Genomic DNA, 14,013 nt, shown 5'->3' on the forward strand with positions numbered 1-14,013 from the left:
CATGGTTAATTTAAACTTGCCTATAGCAAAAAGCATGAAGTCTTTCGAAAAACTCTAAATAAAATGGGAGACAGTTGCATGGAAATTACTTTTCAAAGTCTTTTAAAACTCTTTTTAAACTCTAAAAGTGAGGTAAGAGGTGAAGACTGCTTTATGCTGGATACTCTTTATGCACGAATACACACAGTCTGTGTAAGCTCCACATGCACAGCATACACCCAGTTTATGTAAACTCATCACTTTTCTTCCGATAGCCATAAGTATGCCTTAGCTTCTTCATGGAGCAACTCCTGAATGGGATAGTGTGCCTCCAACAGCTAACTTCTGCACTGGGATTATTAGCTGAGTGCCAGTTCTAACTGCTTCAAGGAGCTGCACCATTACACATTCTCTTGTAATGTGGACAGACATACTGTGGTTGAGATAACTGTGACTGTTGATTTTCAGCCCTGTTGCTAAAGGATGTTTCTTTGGAAAAGACGAAATAGATTGTAAAGATATAGGAAAGCATAACTTGAAAGACAATCACTTTTATTTAACACCAAGACTGAAAAAAAGAAAAAAAATGCTGCTGTTTATAACAGTTTGGTGCTATTTCTACAAAATGTTTCTCTTCATAAACATGCACAAAATTGCATTCAAATAGCTGTTTCAAATAGTTATTACAAAATCTGGTTTGTTTCTTTTTTTAGACAAAGCATCAGCACAGTAGTGTGAGGAAGGTTTAAGTGGTTTTCTGGTTACTTTTTCTTCTTAAATATCTGATGGCACACCTGGTCTTCACACGTCAGTTCCTGCAAGATTAAAACAATCAGTAAGAACATTGCGGTGCAAGTTGCACAGCCAGAAGCTCCCCTGCCCTGAAATGTCTACAACTGTGCTATCACATTACAAAGACAAATGTAAGAAAAAGAGAACATCAGGAAAGAATAGTGAATTGTATGAAAACAATCAGCACCACATGTTGCCGTAATTACATTTTGACACACAATTGAGCTCTCAGCTGAATATATATGAAAAATGCATTAAAAGTGGTCTTTAATGCAAGGCTTTTTCATGCTCCATTGTTAAAACAACATACTGTAATAGTTTATATTTCATGTTACCACATAATTAATGAGAACTGTTGAAACAAGGAAATTCAAAGCAAACAAAAAAGGGAAGATGCTTCCCAACCATAGGGATGTTTACTTCAGAGAAGTGCCCAGCCATTTTTTAGGAGCCAGATCAGAATGGCATTTTTGCATAGCATTGTAGCTGATCTCTTAAAGTCTGGCACATGTGCACGTCACAATGTATACTGCTTTATTAGTCTTCCGATTAGCTGGCATTACTGTGCCTGATAAGGCTTGAAGATGAACAGAAGTCATGCTAACCTTCAGGACTGTTCCTGGAAACTCTTCTGAGAGTCTGCCTGGTCCCTCTGCTTCCCTGAGTCTTAGGCTCAACCCTGCAGCCAGCTTGTAGCATCTTTGTTAGGTCACCTTTTGACTATGTCTTAAATTGGAGGTGAAAATGTATGCTGGACAACTGGATTCAGTGGCATATACTGCTTTTCAATTCATTGTCCTGACTGATCTAGGATACAGACTTCAGGCAACATGGCTCACCTTACCAACTATCTGTAGGGTAAAGTTAGCAAGGAGTAGGTATCTAAATGCATATCATGAGACAAAAATTAATGAGGTCTTCTCCATAATCCTTCTGCACCCACCTACCATACCATCCAACATTATCTCACCCATTTCTTGTTTGTCCTCCCACGAAACTTTGGAATAATGTTAATTATGTGATCTGTTCTTTTGTAATCTTTCCATACACCAGTGAGTTCTCCTTTCCCACACAGCCCTTCAGGTCTCTATCAGGCTCAATGCATTCTTTTTCAGGCTCCATTTTTTTTCCTGTTTCTATTGTACTAGCACAGAATAATTGGAGATACTCTTCTTGAGTGCCCAGACAGTGATTTCTGGTCTGGATTCCTACATAGTTCCTTCTAAAATTACATAGTGCTTCTTTAAGAACAAAACCCAACATTTTTCATGCAATCTTTTTCCTTTTCTTTTTTTTTTTTCTTCTTTTTCCTACCAGTGATTAAAGGAGAATGAGAAGACATTAGAGGTGCAATGTAACAAGAAGGGTTAATAGCTGGAGGACAGTGAACTGGAGCAAAAAAAGCACTGCAGGGTTATGTCTTAATTGGGAGCAGGTAAAAAGAAACTGAGCATTCCTGAGATGAAGCAGAGAGAGGGATTTCCATCGAGTTCAGAGATCAGAGCTGTCTAAATAAAGACCTTTCTAACTAGAATAAGTAAGAAAACCTTTGAAATGGAGGAACTGTACTTTGTTGCAGTCTGTTATGTGTTATGATTCTATATAGCAGCTCTTACCAGATGCAATTGGTCTCCTTCAATCCAGTGCTTCCAGCCACGATTTTTCTTTTCACCTTTCTGAACACACACCAGCTTGTCACCATCCCAGGTCACTAGTGTCTGCATAAATCAAATAATTATTTCAGATATGTTAGCAAGACATTTATGAATATGTGAAAATAAGCTAATTCAAACAATGAAAACAACCAACCAATTACATTTTCTAACTATGGCTCCCCTTATTCTTCCTAGAAAAACCCAAATCAACCGGTCATCCAAAACCCTGAATGCTTTCAAGGTGATGGTAGCGAACATTTCACAGATCTTTTTTGTCAGTTTCTGTGTATTTCTTCACATACACTGTTGGCATTCATACCGCTTGCTGAGTCCAAAAAAAATTGCATGAAAATTGTTTGTTTGTTTTTTTTTCTTGCTGTTTAAAGACACTAATGAAAAGATTGTAGGTTTCATGTGTGGAGACCTGGGGGCTTATATCAGATAGTTCTATGCTAAAGTTTATTCTAGCTCTGCACAAAATAACAAGAGGAAGTTTATGTTTATATTATCTTGTACAATACATGTATTTATTCTATATTCTATATCACAAAAGAACTTTAAGCAGAGATTGTCATAGGCCTAACAGAAAAATAAATTTTTAGAGAGACATTTGAATTGAATCATTGGTGCTCTGGTGTGTTCCACCTGGAACAAGGGTCTGAATGTGAGTTCCAGGTGGAATAAGCAGCAGATAAAGGAGTGACTGTGTGACCTAACCTCTGTTCTGACTGTGCATACAGATAGGACAACTCTGGTCACCCAGTGATCACGGGTGTATGAGTTCAGAAACACATGACAGTATTAATTATCAGAGAAGATGAATAAATAAAACAGGAGTTCTGTAGATTTGTAGACTAGTCCTCTAGTCTCTGACAGAATCTGGAGAATGTGATTTGCCAAAGTATACAGATGCATGAGATAACTGCAACCTTGTAGGCACCATAAAGCTGAAGGATTTAGCACAACTGTGAATATATTCTACCCACACGTTCTTGCTCTGCCCTATAGAGGTCATGTTTGAATTTCTCCCTCCAAAAAGGCCAGCAGTATGTTTGTTCCTCAAGTATACTATCCCATACAAAGGCTTATTTGACCTAGGGGATCTTGTTAATTCTAGTACTAGCTATCTGAACAAATTCCAGCTACTGGGAAAATATTCTTATATCCAAAAACTCAAAGAGGTTAATTTATCTTTTAGATCACTCCTAGGTGTTTATTTCTTTTATGGGGAAGTCTTTCTGGAACAGCTTCCTAAGAAAAGAGTCTGAGTGAGCTAAGCCTGTTCAGTATCCACAAGAGAAGGCTCAAGGGGAATCTCATCAATGCATATAAATACATAATGAGAGAAAATGAAGATGAGTGAGCCAGGCCCTTCTCAGTAGTTCCTAATTATGGGACAAGAGAAAACTGACCCAAATTAAAACATGTGAAATTCCATCTAAACACAAGAAAACATTTTCTATCTGTGAAGATGATCAGTCACTGACACGGGTTGCACAAGGAGTTTCTGGAATATCCATCTGTAGAGACAGTGAAACCCTGATTGACCTCAGTGGTGGGCTGTGTGCTCAAGCTGACCCTGCCATAGCAAAGGAGTTGAAGTTGGTGATCCCTGAAGGTCCCTTCCATTCTTAGTCATTTTTGGTTCTGTGTGGTTCAGAGTCTGTCACTAATAAACAGGATACTGGATTCAATGGATCTTGTCCAGGATCAGGATGATCATATCTGTAGTGAGTTCTCTTTACAGGATGAATTCTCAACTCGTAAGAGGTTGCTCCAAAAGTATTGTCTCTTATTTATTTCCTTGGAAACTACAACAGATACAAAGAGCACAATAACACAATTTGATAGGACAAATTCTCAACTACAAAACTCCATTTTTCAACATAGCCACCATCATTAGCTGTGTATTTTTGCTAGAGATGAGCCTGTGTGCCATGCTCATAAAAATCTGCACCTGCAGAAGTGACCTACTGATGCTGTTGCCACTGCTGAACTGCACCAGCTTCTGTCTCACTGTGCTGAATCTACTGCTTGGTCACCAGAGAAGTTCAGCAAGTGTCAGTGAGTGTCAGGTGGTGCAATTTTTCTTCCACACGGAGTTACATGCCTTTGCTTCAGGCACAATTCTATGACAGACACCATTTTATCAGACTTCCCCTCTGCTGTCACACAGTAACAAAATGGGATATTGGTGGGAAGGTACAACGTCTAAAGCCATCCCACTGTCATCTGCCTCTGCAGACTGTTTCAGTAAAATAGGAGGCATTACTTTCAGTATAACCCTTGAGTATGCTACAGTAAATTCAGAGCAACTTCTTTTGAATTCCTGTAGATTTTAACCATTGTCAATTAGGAAGACATTTATCCATTTATCATGGCTAAATCCTCATCAGAGGCTGGTTACAATCAGTGGAAGTTATTAACATTCTCTGAGTATTGTGACCCTAATTTATGTTTTAGTTCAGGGTTGGATGATTTATTTCTCTTATGAGGGAGCTTTCTAGTAATAGGAAGACAAAACTCATTCCTTTTCTGTTAAGTTCTTTCGTATTTACAGTATTTTTAAGCTACATAGTTTTTAAATTATCCATGCCCACTTTATGTTTAAATGTTGCCTAGCAGTTTTATTACCTTCATGTGTTGGAGGCACTTTTTTATTAATAAATGACCAGAAAATTATTTTAGAGTAGCCTGGAGATTAGTGGCTTGGTGTGCTTCATCCTTCCTCCTCCTCTTGTTATAAACAAATTGTATAATTCGTTCAGAATAGGATATTATACAAAAATGAATAAGCCAGGTAGGGGAATAATTGCACGCAATTGGTAATAATGAGGAAATCTGTAAGTCTGCAAGTGAAATCATTTTGCACAGAGAGAAAGAAAATGCTGAAAAATGGGTCTCATTATTTGATGGTTTACCGAGTTCTGAATGAGAAATAATTTGAAAGAAGTCATAGGAATTACACAGCATAAAGTCAATTGAAAAATGAAAAGTGATTTGCAATGAATAAACAATGTACTCTATTACGTGAATTCGGATGGAAACATGGTGCTTTCCCATGGCAATTGCCAAAACAAGGTGGGTCTTGTTGACACTGAGCTTTGATCTCAGCTACTTAGTTTGGCAACAGGGTCTGAAACTTTGTTTATTGAGAAGATAATGAGGCAGGGGACAGCATCTTTTTGGAGTACAGCAGGAGAGATGTGAGATGAGAGGAAAAACAAAACTATGATAATTGTCAGACTAGTTGATAGAGCTGGATTCAGGGAATGATGCAGGTTTTTCAAGATCCTGAATGGAACAGTCAATCAAAATTTAAAATCTGTCACCCCTTCTACCTTGGAAACTATTGCTTATGTGTTTTAGGGGTGAGACTAGAATAAAACAAGTGGTATCAATATAGAAACATGAAGCTGAATTCAATAAATGAATTTTAATCCATGATTATACTTATTAGGGTCTGGTTTGAGGGCCACAGAAGACTTTCTAGCTGATTCTATTGTAAGAGGTAGAGAATGTGCTAATACACAGTATGGTCCTTGACCCAAACATCACTTGTCCGCACAGCTCAATGAAGGTGTCTGAAGATACGCTCAAAGTTTCCTTTGGGAACTTTGAGCTCTAATCTTAAGAAAGTGAAGCTTGCATTGCAAGGCCTTGTTGCCTGTGGCTGTCTGTAGGCCTGTATTTGCATCTGTACCAATGGTAACATGGGCTCACATTTTCTTCTTTTCTCTTCTGAAAGCTCACTTATGTTTAATAGCATAAGTGTAGGCTTCTTTTAAATAGCATTCAGTTTTTAAACTATCCACTTGAGGCTGAGCAGCACAAATTCAGTGTGAACCTACTGATTCAGATCTTAAAATGTTTATGCACAGAAGATCCTAAAATCAGAATGAAAGATTTACAGTCAATTTAAAGAAGTTATACAGGTAAAAATATTTTGTTACTTTCTAAATAAATAAAGAAAAGCTGAAAAAATCCCTTATTAGAAAAAGCGTGTAATTAATGACTACCCTCATTTATGTGAGCATCCGTCCTGTTTTGTATTAAGTATAAATGATTGGAGCAGAAAAGGAAACTATTTCAAGACAGAAGCTAATTCTGCTTTGTAAAAATCCTCAAGTGTCTGTAAAGTTTTGGTGACTTTTTCCCCCCTTTTTTTTAATCGTATTCAGCTGGTTTTTGGAACTGCTACTGCTGATACTGACTGTAGTGTAAAGAGAAATCAGACAGTATGTACCTTAACCACCCGGTTATCGAGTCCTTTGGTGTGCTCTTCAAACTCCACTCCCACAGTGTAGTCCAGTTCATAGTTTCTCAGAGTACTGAGTGTTTTTGTTTTAAAGTTGTCCCCATCTTGAATAATCTCCTTTGTTTGTTTCAAGTGTTTTGCAACCTTACGAGTTGCAAAATCAATGTCTGTCAAAAAACAGAAAAGAAAGTATTACACAGAAAATTCCAACTTTTGTTACCAAGAATGACAAAAAATTCAACTTTTATGTTTATGTATTGTAAAGATAATATTTTGTTTAATGGTGAATTAATTCCACAAATGACCTCTTTACCTGCAATATTTGCAGAGAAAAAGATCATTCAACAAATCTAACAGCTTCTGTTTTCAGGATTTTTAGCTTCAGGAACTTCACTGATTTTACATTTTCTTGTTAAGAGAGTGTCTGTGGGAATATTATGAGCAGGACTACAACAAACAACAACAGTTAATATACGCTGCTTTCTTAAATTCTGAATCTCCAGACTTTTTGGAGGTGATATAACAAGACTTATGTTCTTTTTTTGGCTTCACTCACACATGAAGCCATGAGATGCTAGGAGTGCCTTTAGCTTCTCATGCTTGAGAGCCCTTCCCTCTTCTATGCCTGGTGCATAAATTATGTAGCTCTTGGGCACATGAGGGTATTGATATGGATTCTGCAGTGTTACAAATTTTGGCCACTCCTGAAATTTTCTTCTCAGAATAATATGCCTTTTCAGAAAATAAGCGTGTTAGTAGAAAATGAATGCATTAGATTGAACATGTAGTCGCACTCATTTTGGATTTTGGTATGATATTTTTACAGGGAACCTATAATCTGTGGGAGTATACAAGAAGTTAAGTTTAAAAATCACAAAAATGTTACTAATGAATAAAAAGAAAACAGACGAATGCCTGTCTTGTTCATTGTGGTTAAACAGCAAAGAGACAAATAAATGGCAGTGAGGTGTTAGAGGAGTAGTGATTCAAAGTCAAATCTCAAATAAGTATCAAACTACAGCATTTGCCAGTTCATTTTTAATACTGTGTGAACATTTAATGCAGTTCTGATCTCCTTGACATCCTTATTTTGTTCATGATGTAGACTAACTTCTTAATGTAAGCAACTGAATAACACTGAAAGTTACTGAGAAGACAATATATATTACGATCATGACAGCTTGCCCCAGACAATCCACCTCTTGCCGACTGCATTACCATCTGCAGTAAATATTTCTGACCAGCTGGCAATGAATCTTAATATAGTGCTATATGCAAATGAAATAATCTCACATGTTTCTGAAAGTTGTTGAAAAATGGTTTTGGCTTGTTATCCATCCCTTAGTAGTTTTGCATGTGAGTTAATCATTGTCAGCTCAGCAGTGCAACATACTAATGGAGTTCTTTCTCTTTGGGTAGATTCATTATACTACTTGTGATGTACTAATTGAGTTGAGTGAGAGGTTTGGCTTGAGAAAAAAAAGTGACTTTTTAACTTGGGGAATAATGTTCTTGTTCAGTATTTATATTCAAGACTTCTTGGGTATATTTTATCTGCTATGGTGGATTAAAAGTGTCTTTGGGTCTGATTTATAACCAGGTAGCATAAAATTTAGGTCTCTGTGGAAAAAAAAATGTCTAGACTTCTAAGGAAATGCAATTTCTGACTAATATATTACTCTTGTAGCTCCTGGAGAAAAACTGGGAGATTTTATTAAAGCATGGTTTTCATAACTGCATGTTGAACAATACAAGCAATAAAGATGATATATTGTTCTATTATAGTAGATTAAAATGCTTTGTAATGTGTTTATGATAAAGGCAAAATTTCTGGCTTAAAGGGCAAAACTATTCTTTAATTAAAGTACAGAAATACGTATGTATTTATTATAAGGATGGATGAGGTCTTTTTATAAAAACCCTCAGTGTGCTTTGAACCTTTGCACTTTAATACTTAAGTATCAACCACGTATAAAACTGGGAGAAACAGAGCAGAAGAATGTCTTTTCACTCCTTCCATGTCATTTCCTTTCACTGATCATGAGTTAATGTAGGACACAGGTGAGAATCACCTGTAGCCATATGCACCATATGCATCTTTGTATTGGTTTTTTTCCTTTTTTTTTTTTTTTTTTTTTTTTCTTCTTCCACTTACTTAGTGGCACTTTGCCACTAGTATAATGTATAATACATGTGTATCTATACACCAGATATTATGACGTGGATGTACAGATTGTTTCTCCATCCCAACCAGTTGCTGATGTTCTTGCTGTGAAAGTATTTTGAAAGTTTAGTCAGAAAGTTCAGCATCTCGCTGTTTGAATCTGTCTGGAGAAGGCAGCGAATCAAAGGATTTCCCAGGAAAAATAAATCTGTTTTGCATTCTTCATTCTTACACATTCCTTCTCCTTTGTCTTAACCTCTTGAGTGTGTCAAGTGCTTTTCATCTTGTTACCATATTTTTTTTTAATTCAGCTTTCCAGGACTGGATTATCTGGTGGTTATCCTGAGGTCAATCACTAGTGTAGGCATTGAGAAGTGTTGGATATGAAGTTTTTTAAAAAGTATCATTAACTGGTATCCTGATGTGTTACACTATTCTTCCTAACAAATGTATTACCTTGACTTGTGGAACGTAGCTCTACAGATTTTTTTGCTTTTTTGGGTAATCAACACCTTTAAAGTAACTATTTTTGTGTCTGAGCAAGTGAATTCTCTAGATACCCAGTAAATTATCTCAACAGCTTTTTGGTGGAAGTAGAAGGAAGCCATAAGTCTGACCTGAGCTTCTGATGAAAAGTACTTGAACTGCAAAAACTCTTGTTTATCAGCATATCTCTTAGTGGTGTCAGCTACAGTAAAAATCAGAGTAAGAGGAAGATCAAATGCTGAACAGAAGATACAAATCAATGACCATTAGATAGAAAACAGTGAGACAACATCTGAGAATGGGAAGAACTTAGGCAATGTTGGGCCAGTGAGGGCTATTGACTGTAAACATAAAAATAAAATATGTTTAATTTTGTCATGTACTAATTTAGCAAATTGGTCTTCTACAATCTGGGTTAGATTAGTTAACTCCAATGATTACTCTTCTAAGTAATATTGATTTCAGGAGTGGTAAAGAAACAATGATCTTTTGTGGCACTCATCTGTGCTGTATTAAGGCCAGGAGATTTCTGATTCTGAAAATTATACTTCTTGTGCATGTATAAATTTAATTTCCATATTTTTTGCAGCTTTTTGAAATGCAGCCATGTTACTGCAATGGTAGAAGGAAGGTAACTGATCTTTCAGTGCCAATCCAGCATCTACTGAAGAAATTCATAAGAACTGTTTTATTTATTCTGTAACTTCTTTTTAGCAAATTAAAGATCTACATCTCTGTCAGACTTAGCAGAGGAAGAATTTTCTGCACACTACATGCATAATCATAATGACCTGGAGCAAAAACAAGGTTTTATCTTTATGAGAATAAGAATACCTGAAAGACAACTTATTACTGAAAATAATAGGTGAAGCAAACAAAGATGTTTCTCTCAAAAATCCTTCTCACAGTCATGGCAAAAATTGAATATATGTGGAAAAAATAAGACTACAAACAACACAGACTTAATCTTTATATGAAGTGACAAGGATATTATTTGCTGTCAGTTAATAGTGTTTTGGTTTTCCAGCATCCAGCTTAGTATCCTATATGGTGGATACACAAACTGTAGCCATCAGATCTCTAATGATAAAGAAGCTAAAAAATAGTAATTGAAAGTTGTGTAAGGAATGGGACAGTTCTTTGCTCATGTAGAATATATTGTTGCTATCAATGGTGGTGGCCAAGTGAAATTTAAGTTTTGTAATCATCCTCAGCTGATCCTATGACCCAAGACTCCTTGCTGTGTAAGCCTGACTTCCATAAAAATTCCCAGAAGTATCTGCCCATTTCAGCCTTTGCATTTTTTATCATGAAACTGCTACATCCAATTCCCACTAGTTAAAAATATTAATTAATATTAACTAATACGGGATATAACCTGCTCCTCTTTGACAGAGTGAGCCAGGTTATGGATGATCTGTTGCACTGACTAAATACCAGGAAAAAAAAAGAGAGATTCTGTATCTGAAAGCCATTTGTTTTATGTATATATCTGTTTGTTTATTTTAAACTAAATAGAGAGCAATATATTTGGCTACAATCTTCTCTTTCTTACATGCTAAGATCATTATAATTGCAAGTACATTACAAATACTTGATTTCTAATGTGATTGACATAAACCCTTAGGTCAGTAGGCACAATACAGAAATAAGAATTTTCTTATTAATTTATAGAAAGATTTTACTTATAATGAAAATGTAGTTAATATTTTTCACTTTACCTAATGCAACCATGTAGCCTTCAAAGTTCTCATTGGATTCCATTTCCCACGTCCCATTGTAATCAGCAGGCATGGTGGCAAGAGCTTAAAACCAACTTCAGATAGAAAGGTGAGGCTGGAAACAGAACCTGTTAGGAGAATGTTTTATAAACCTTTCATATCTTATTTTTTCAAGGCTTATGGTTTTCTAGATAATACAGTTTAAGGGTCAGAGTGATAACCCTAGAAAACTTCGCTTTTATTAACAAAGTTCAGTTTGTCTGCCTTGCTGGCAGACAAGGATCACTTTCTGAAATACATCGTAATACAGGATATGATTTTACAGTGACCTTTGTAAAGAACTACTAGCTATTACGGGGTACCTTTGAAATATATTAAACATAGTGGCAAATTGTTCAACACAGTTAAAGTTCCCAAAGGTGAGTTCTGTTTTTCAGTTCCTTTCTAGGTGTCACTTTTCCATGCAAAGAATAAGCCTTACAGATCTGACAGATTCAGAACTCCCATTTAAAATTGATGGAACTTTTGAATGTGTAACACATGCAAGGAAGAACATAAAAGGGGATATTTCTGTTGAAAATATATCTGCTGTTCTTTGATTTTCAAAACATTCACTTAAACCAACTTGCATTTAACAGAATGCTTGAGGAACTCCACAGCAAGTTTGGGAAACGTAAAATAAATCCAAGTAAATCTTAATTAGTGCCAGTCATATGCTAAAAGTTATCTTGATTTATTTTGAAACGTAGCACTTTGTGTCAGGAAGGTATTTTTCATCCAGCAGCACTACATTATTGTGGGCAAAAGCACAGATGACAGTTGTGCAAATATTCAGAATGTGTCTGCATAGAAAATTTGAATGTGTGGTAGAGAGTCATAGGATTATTAGTGTTGGAAAAGAACTCTAAGGTCCTCCAGTCCAACTGTCCACCAATCAATATTGCCCACTAAACCATGTCCCTAAGTACTCCACCTGCGCTTTCCTTACACACCTCCAGGGACAGTGATTCTACCATTTCCCTGGGCAGTCTGTTTCAATGATCAGTGCCAATGTGCATTTGCAGTCCTTGATGATACTCTGTGAGTTATGTTGTGCACAAAGTACTTTGAAATTCTGAATTCTTAAAACATTGTTTCACCATGTTCCAGAAGGATATTATGTAATGTTTATGCAATAGGCTTGTCTTTATCTATGTACTTTCTTTCTTGTTCCACACATTGCATCAGCGTGTTTGAGTACATTCTCAATATTTATGCATTTTACCTGTATGATAAAATATCTTCTAACAACAAGGAATGGAGGTTATTGTTCCCAACTCAGTCACTCACTAACACTCAAGATCAGCTGTATGAGCAACATCAGTTGCCTTGCACACATGCATGATCATCTCTAAGTGCATGACCGCACTATTTATCCAACTGGAAATTATTCCCTCCTTCAATACACTAAAGAGTGTTCAATTTATAAGAAGACACTCTGTGTTTTACCTTCTATCACCAGTTGCCTAGTGGTGGATGTACAAGGAATTAATCAGTCAGAATGTGTGCATTTGCCTTATAAAATCAGAGTATATAGTAGAAGCTCGTGATAGAATTTATATGTACTTGTTGATTTTAGCTCTGAAGTAGTTTGCTTCCTCAAGTCATTTTGTTAAGACGCAGAAGAGACTGAAACTGTGTCATGTGATGATCAGCAATTACCATCTATTAAAATATAAAGAAGCTAGTAGTAGAACTACTAGATCTGCAGCTGCAGATGTGCAAAGCTAGGCACATTTAGAGAAAATAAATTGTGAGATGAGAACATCCTGTACATATAAGGTCCCAATTAATTAGTAGCATAAACACATTAACTGCATAAGTTTTCACAGGGGTGCTTTGTTTATGTTCATCCCTTATTATTTATTTAAATATATGTATTTTTTTCTGTATGTGTATTTTGTAAACTCTCTGTTTGGACCTCTTTCAGCACACACTTATTCCACAGCCTTGAAATAGCTCTTTTATGCTTTTTTTTTTTTTTCATGTTAAGAAGCAGCCAGTCTATGGGCAGCAAGTTTAAACAATCAAGGAAATATCTATGTAGGAAATTAATAAAACATAATGTATTGAAATGACAGAGCTCTATGATGCCTCACGAGCATTGTGCTAAGATCCACAAAGAGAATTTTTACTCTAGGAATCAATTACATTTAAATGTCTGCTAAAATCAAATAGGACTAATAGGACTTTAGATAGTTTTTTAACCCCCCTGTGGCTAATTCTAAGCCTGTAGGTCACTCATCCGCTGTATCCATGGTGTTCTTTGGGGATTTTGCCTTGCCAGTTATACTGACCTGCCTCATGTCACATATTAGCTTTAAATTTTGACACACTGTCCATGTAAAATTAGAAGCAATTCCTTTTGCGCTGTGTTTATTTCTAAACACAGAAAAACTCTACATACGTAAGGAAAATATATACATAGAGAAAAACTCCCCAAATGGCAAAACATTCCATCCCTATGCCTTGAGTATATGTTGGGGAAATGAAAAAGTATCTTCTCCTAATCTTCATGATAATCATGTTTTCACACCTCTTCCTTGCAAGACCAGGAGTAAAATCTATTGGCACACCACGTACAGCATGAAATGAAAGTTGAGAATGGGAGGAATTGAGTGTCTTATTTCAGGTTTTCCAATATCTCTGTTAAAAGCAAAAGCTCTGGGCTCATAGCTTGTGTCAGGTTTCAACCCAGGGATAAGTTTTAGAGCCATGTAATAAGATCTCAGAAATGAAGCAATGTCAGAAAAAGTCGAGAGGCTGTACATTGTTAAAGCTTGAGCAACTTTTCCAGTTTGTGAACGAAGAAATGAAGATGGCTTTTCTTGCCTCTGTCCTACAGCTTAATATTGATAAGTGGCAGTTTGAAACAAAACTTCTCTTAAAAAGAGCCTAAGCTGGCAAGATTGAAAAGTA

At 36.2% G+C, this 14,013-nt stretch overlaps 1 protein-coding gene across 1 annotated transcript; it reads right to left on the reverse strand.

Annotated features, from left to right (window-relative positions):
• Nucleotides 1-711: 711 nt before the first annotated feature.
• Nucleotides 712-11,128, reverse strand: RBP2 (retinol binding protein 2). The gene is made up of 4 exons (XM_072344660.1): nucleotides 11,056-11,128; nucleotides 6,673-6,851; nucleotides 2,388-2,489; nucleotides 712-794 (listed from the first exon to the last, which is right to left on the reverse strand). The coding sequence occupies exons 1-4, from the start codon at nucleotides 11,126-11,128 to the stop codon at nucleotides 741-743; spliced, it is 408 nt and encodes a 135-aa protein (XP_072200761.1). The 3' UTR covers nucleotides 712-740.
• Between the last annotated feature and the right edge of the window lie 2,885 nt (nucleotides 11,129-14,013).

The sequence above is a fragment of the Excalfactoria chinensis genome, chromosome 9 (genome assembly GCF_039878825.1).
Source record: "Excalfactoria chinensis isolate bCotChi1 chromosome 9, bCotChi1.hap2, whole genome shotgun sequence".
Lineage (NCBI taxonomy): Eukaryota > Metazoa > Chordata > Aves > Galliformes > Phasianidae > Excalfactoria > Excalfactoria chinensis.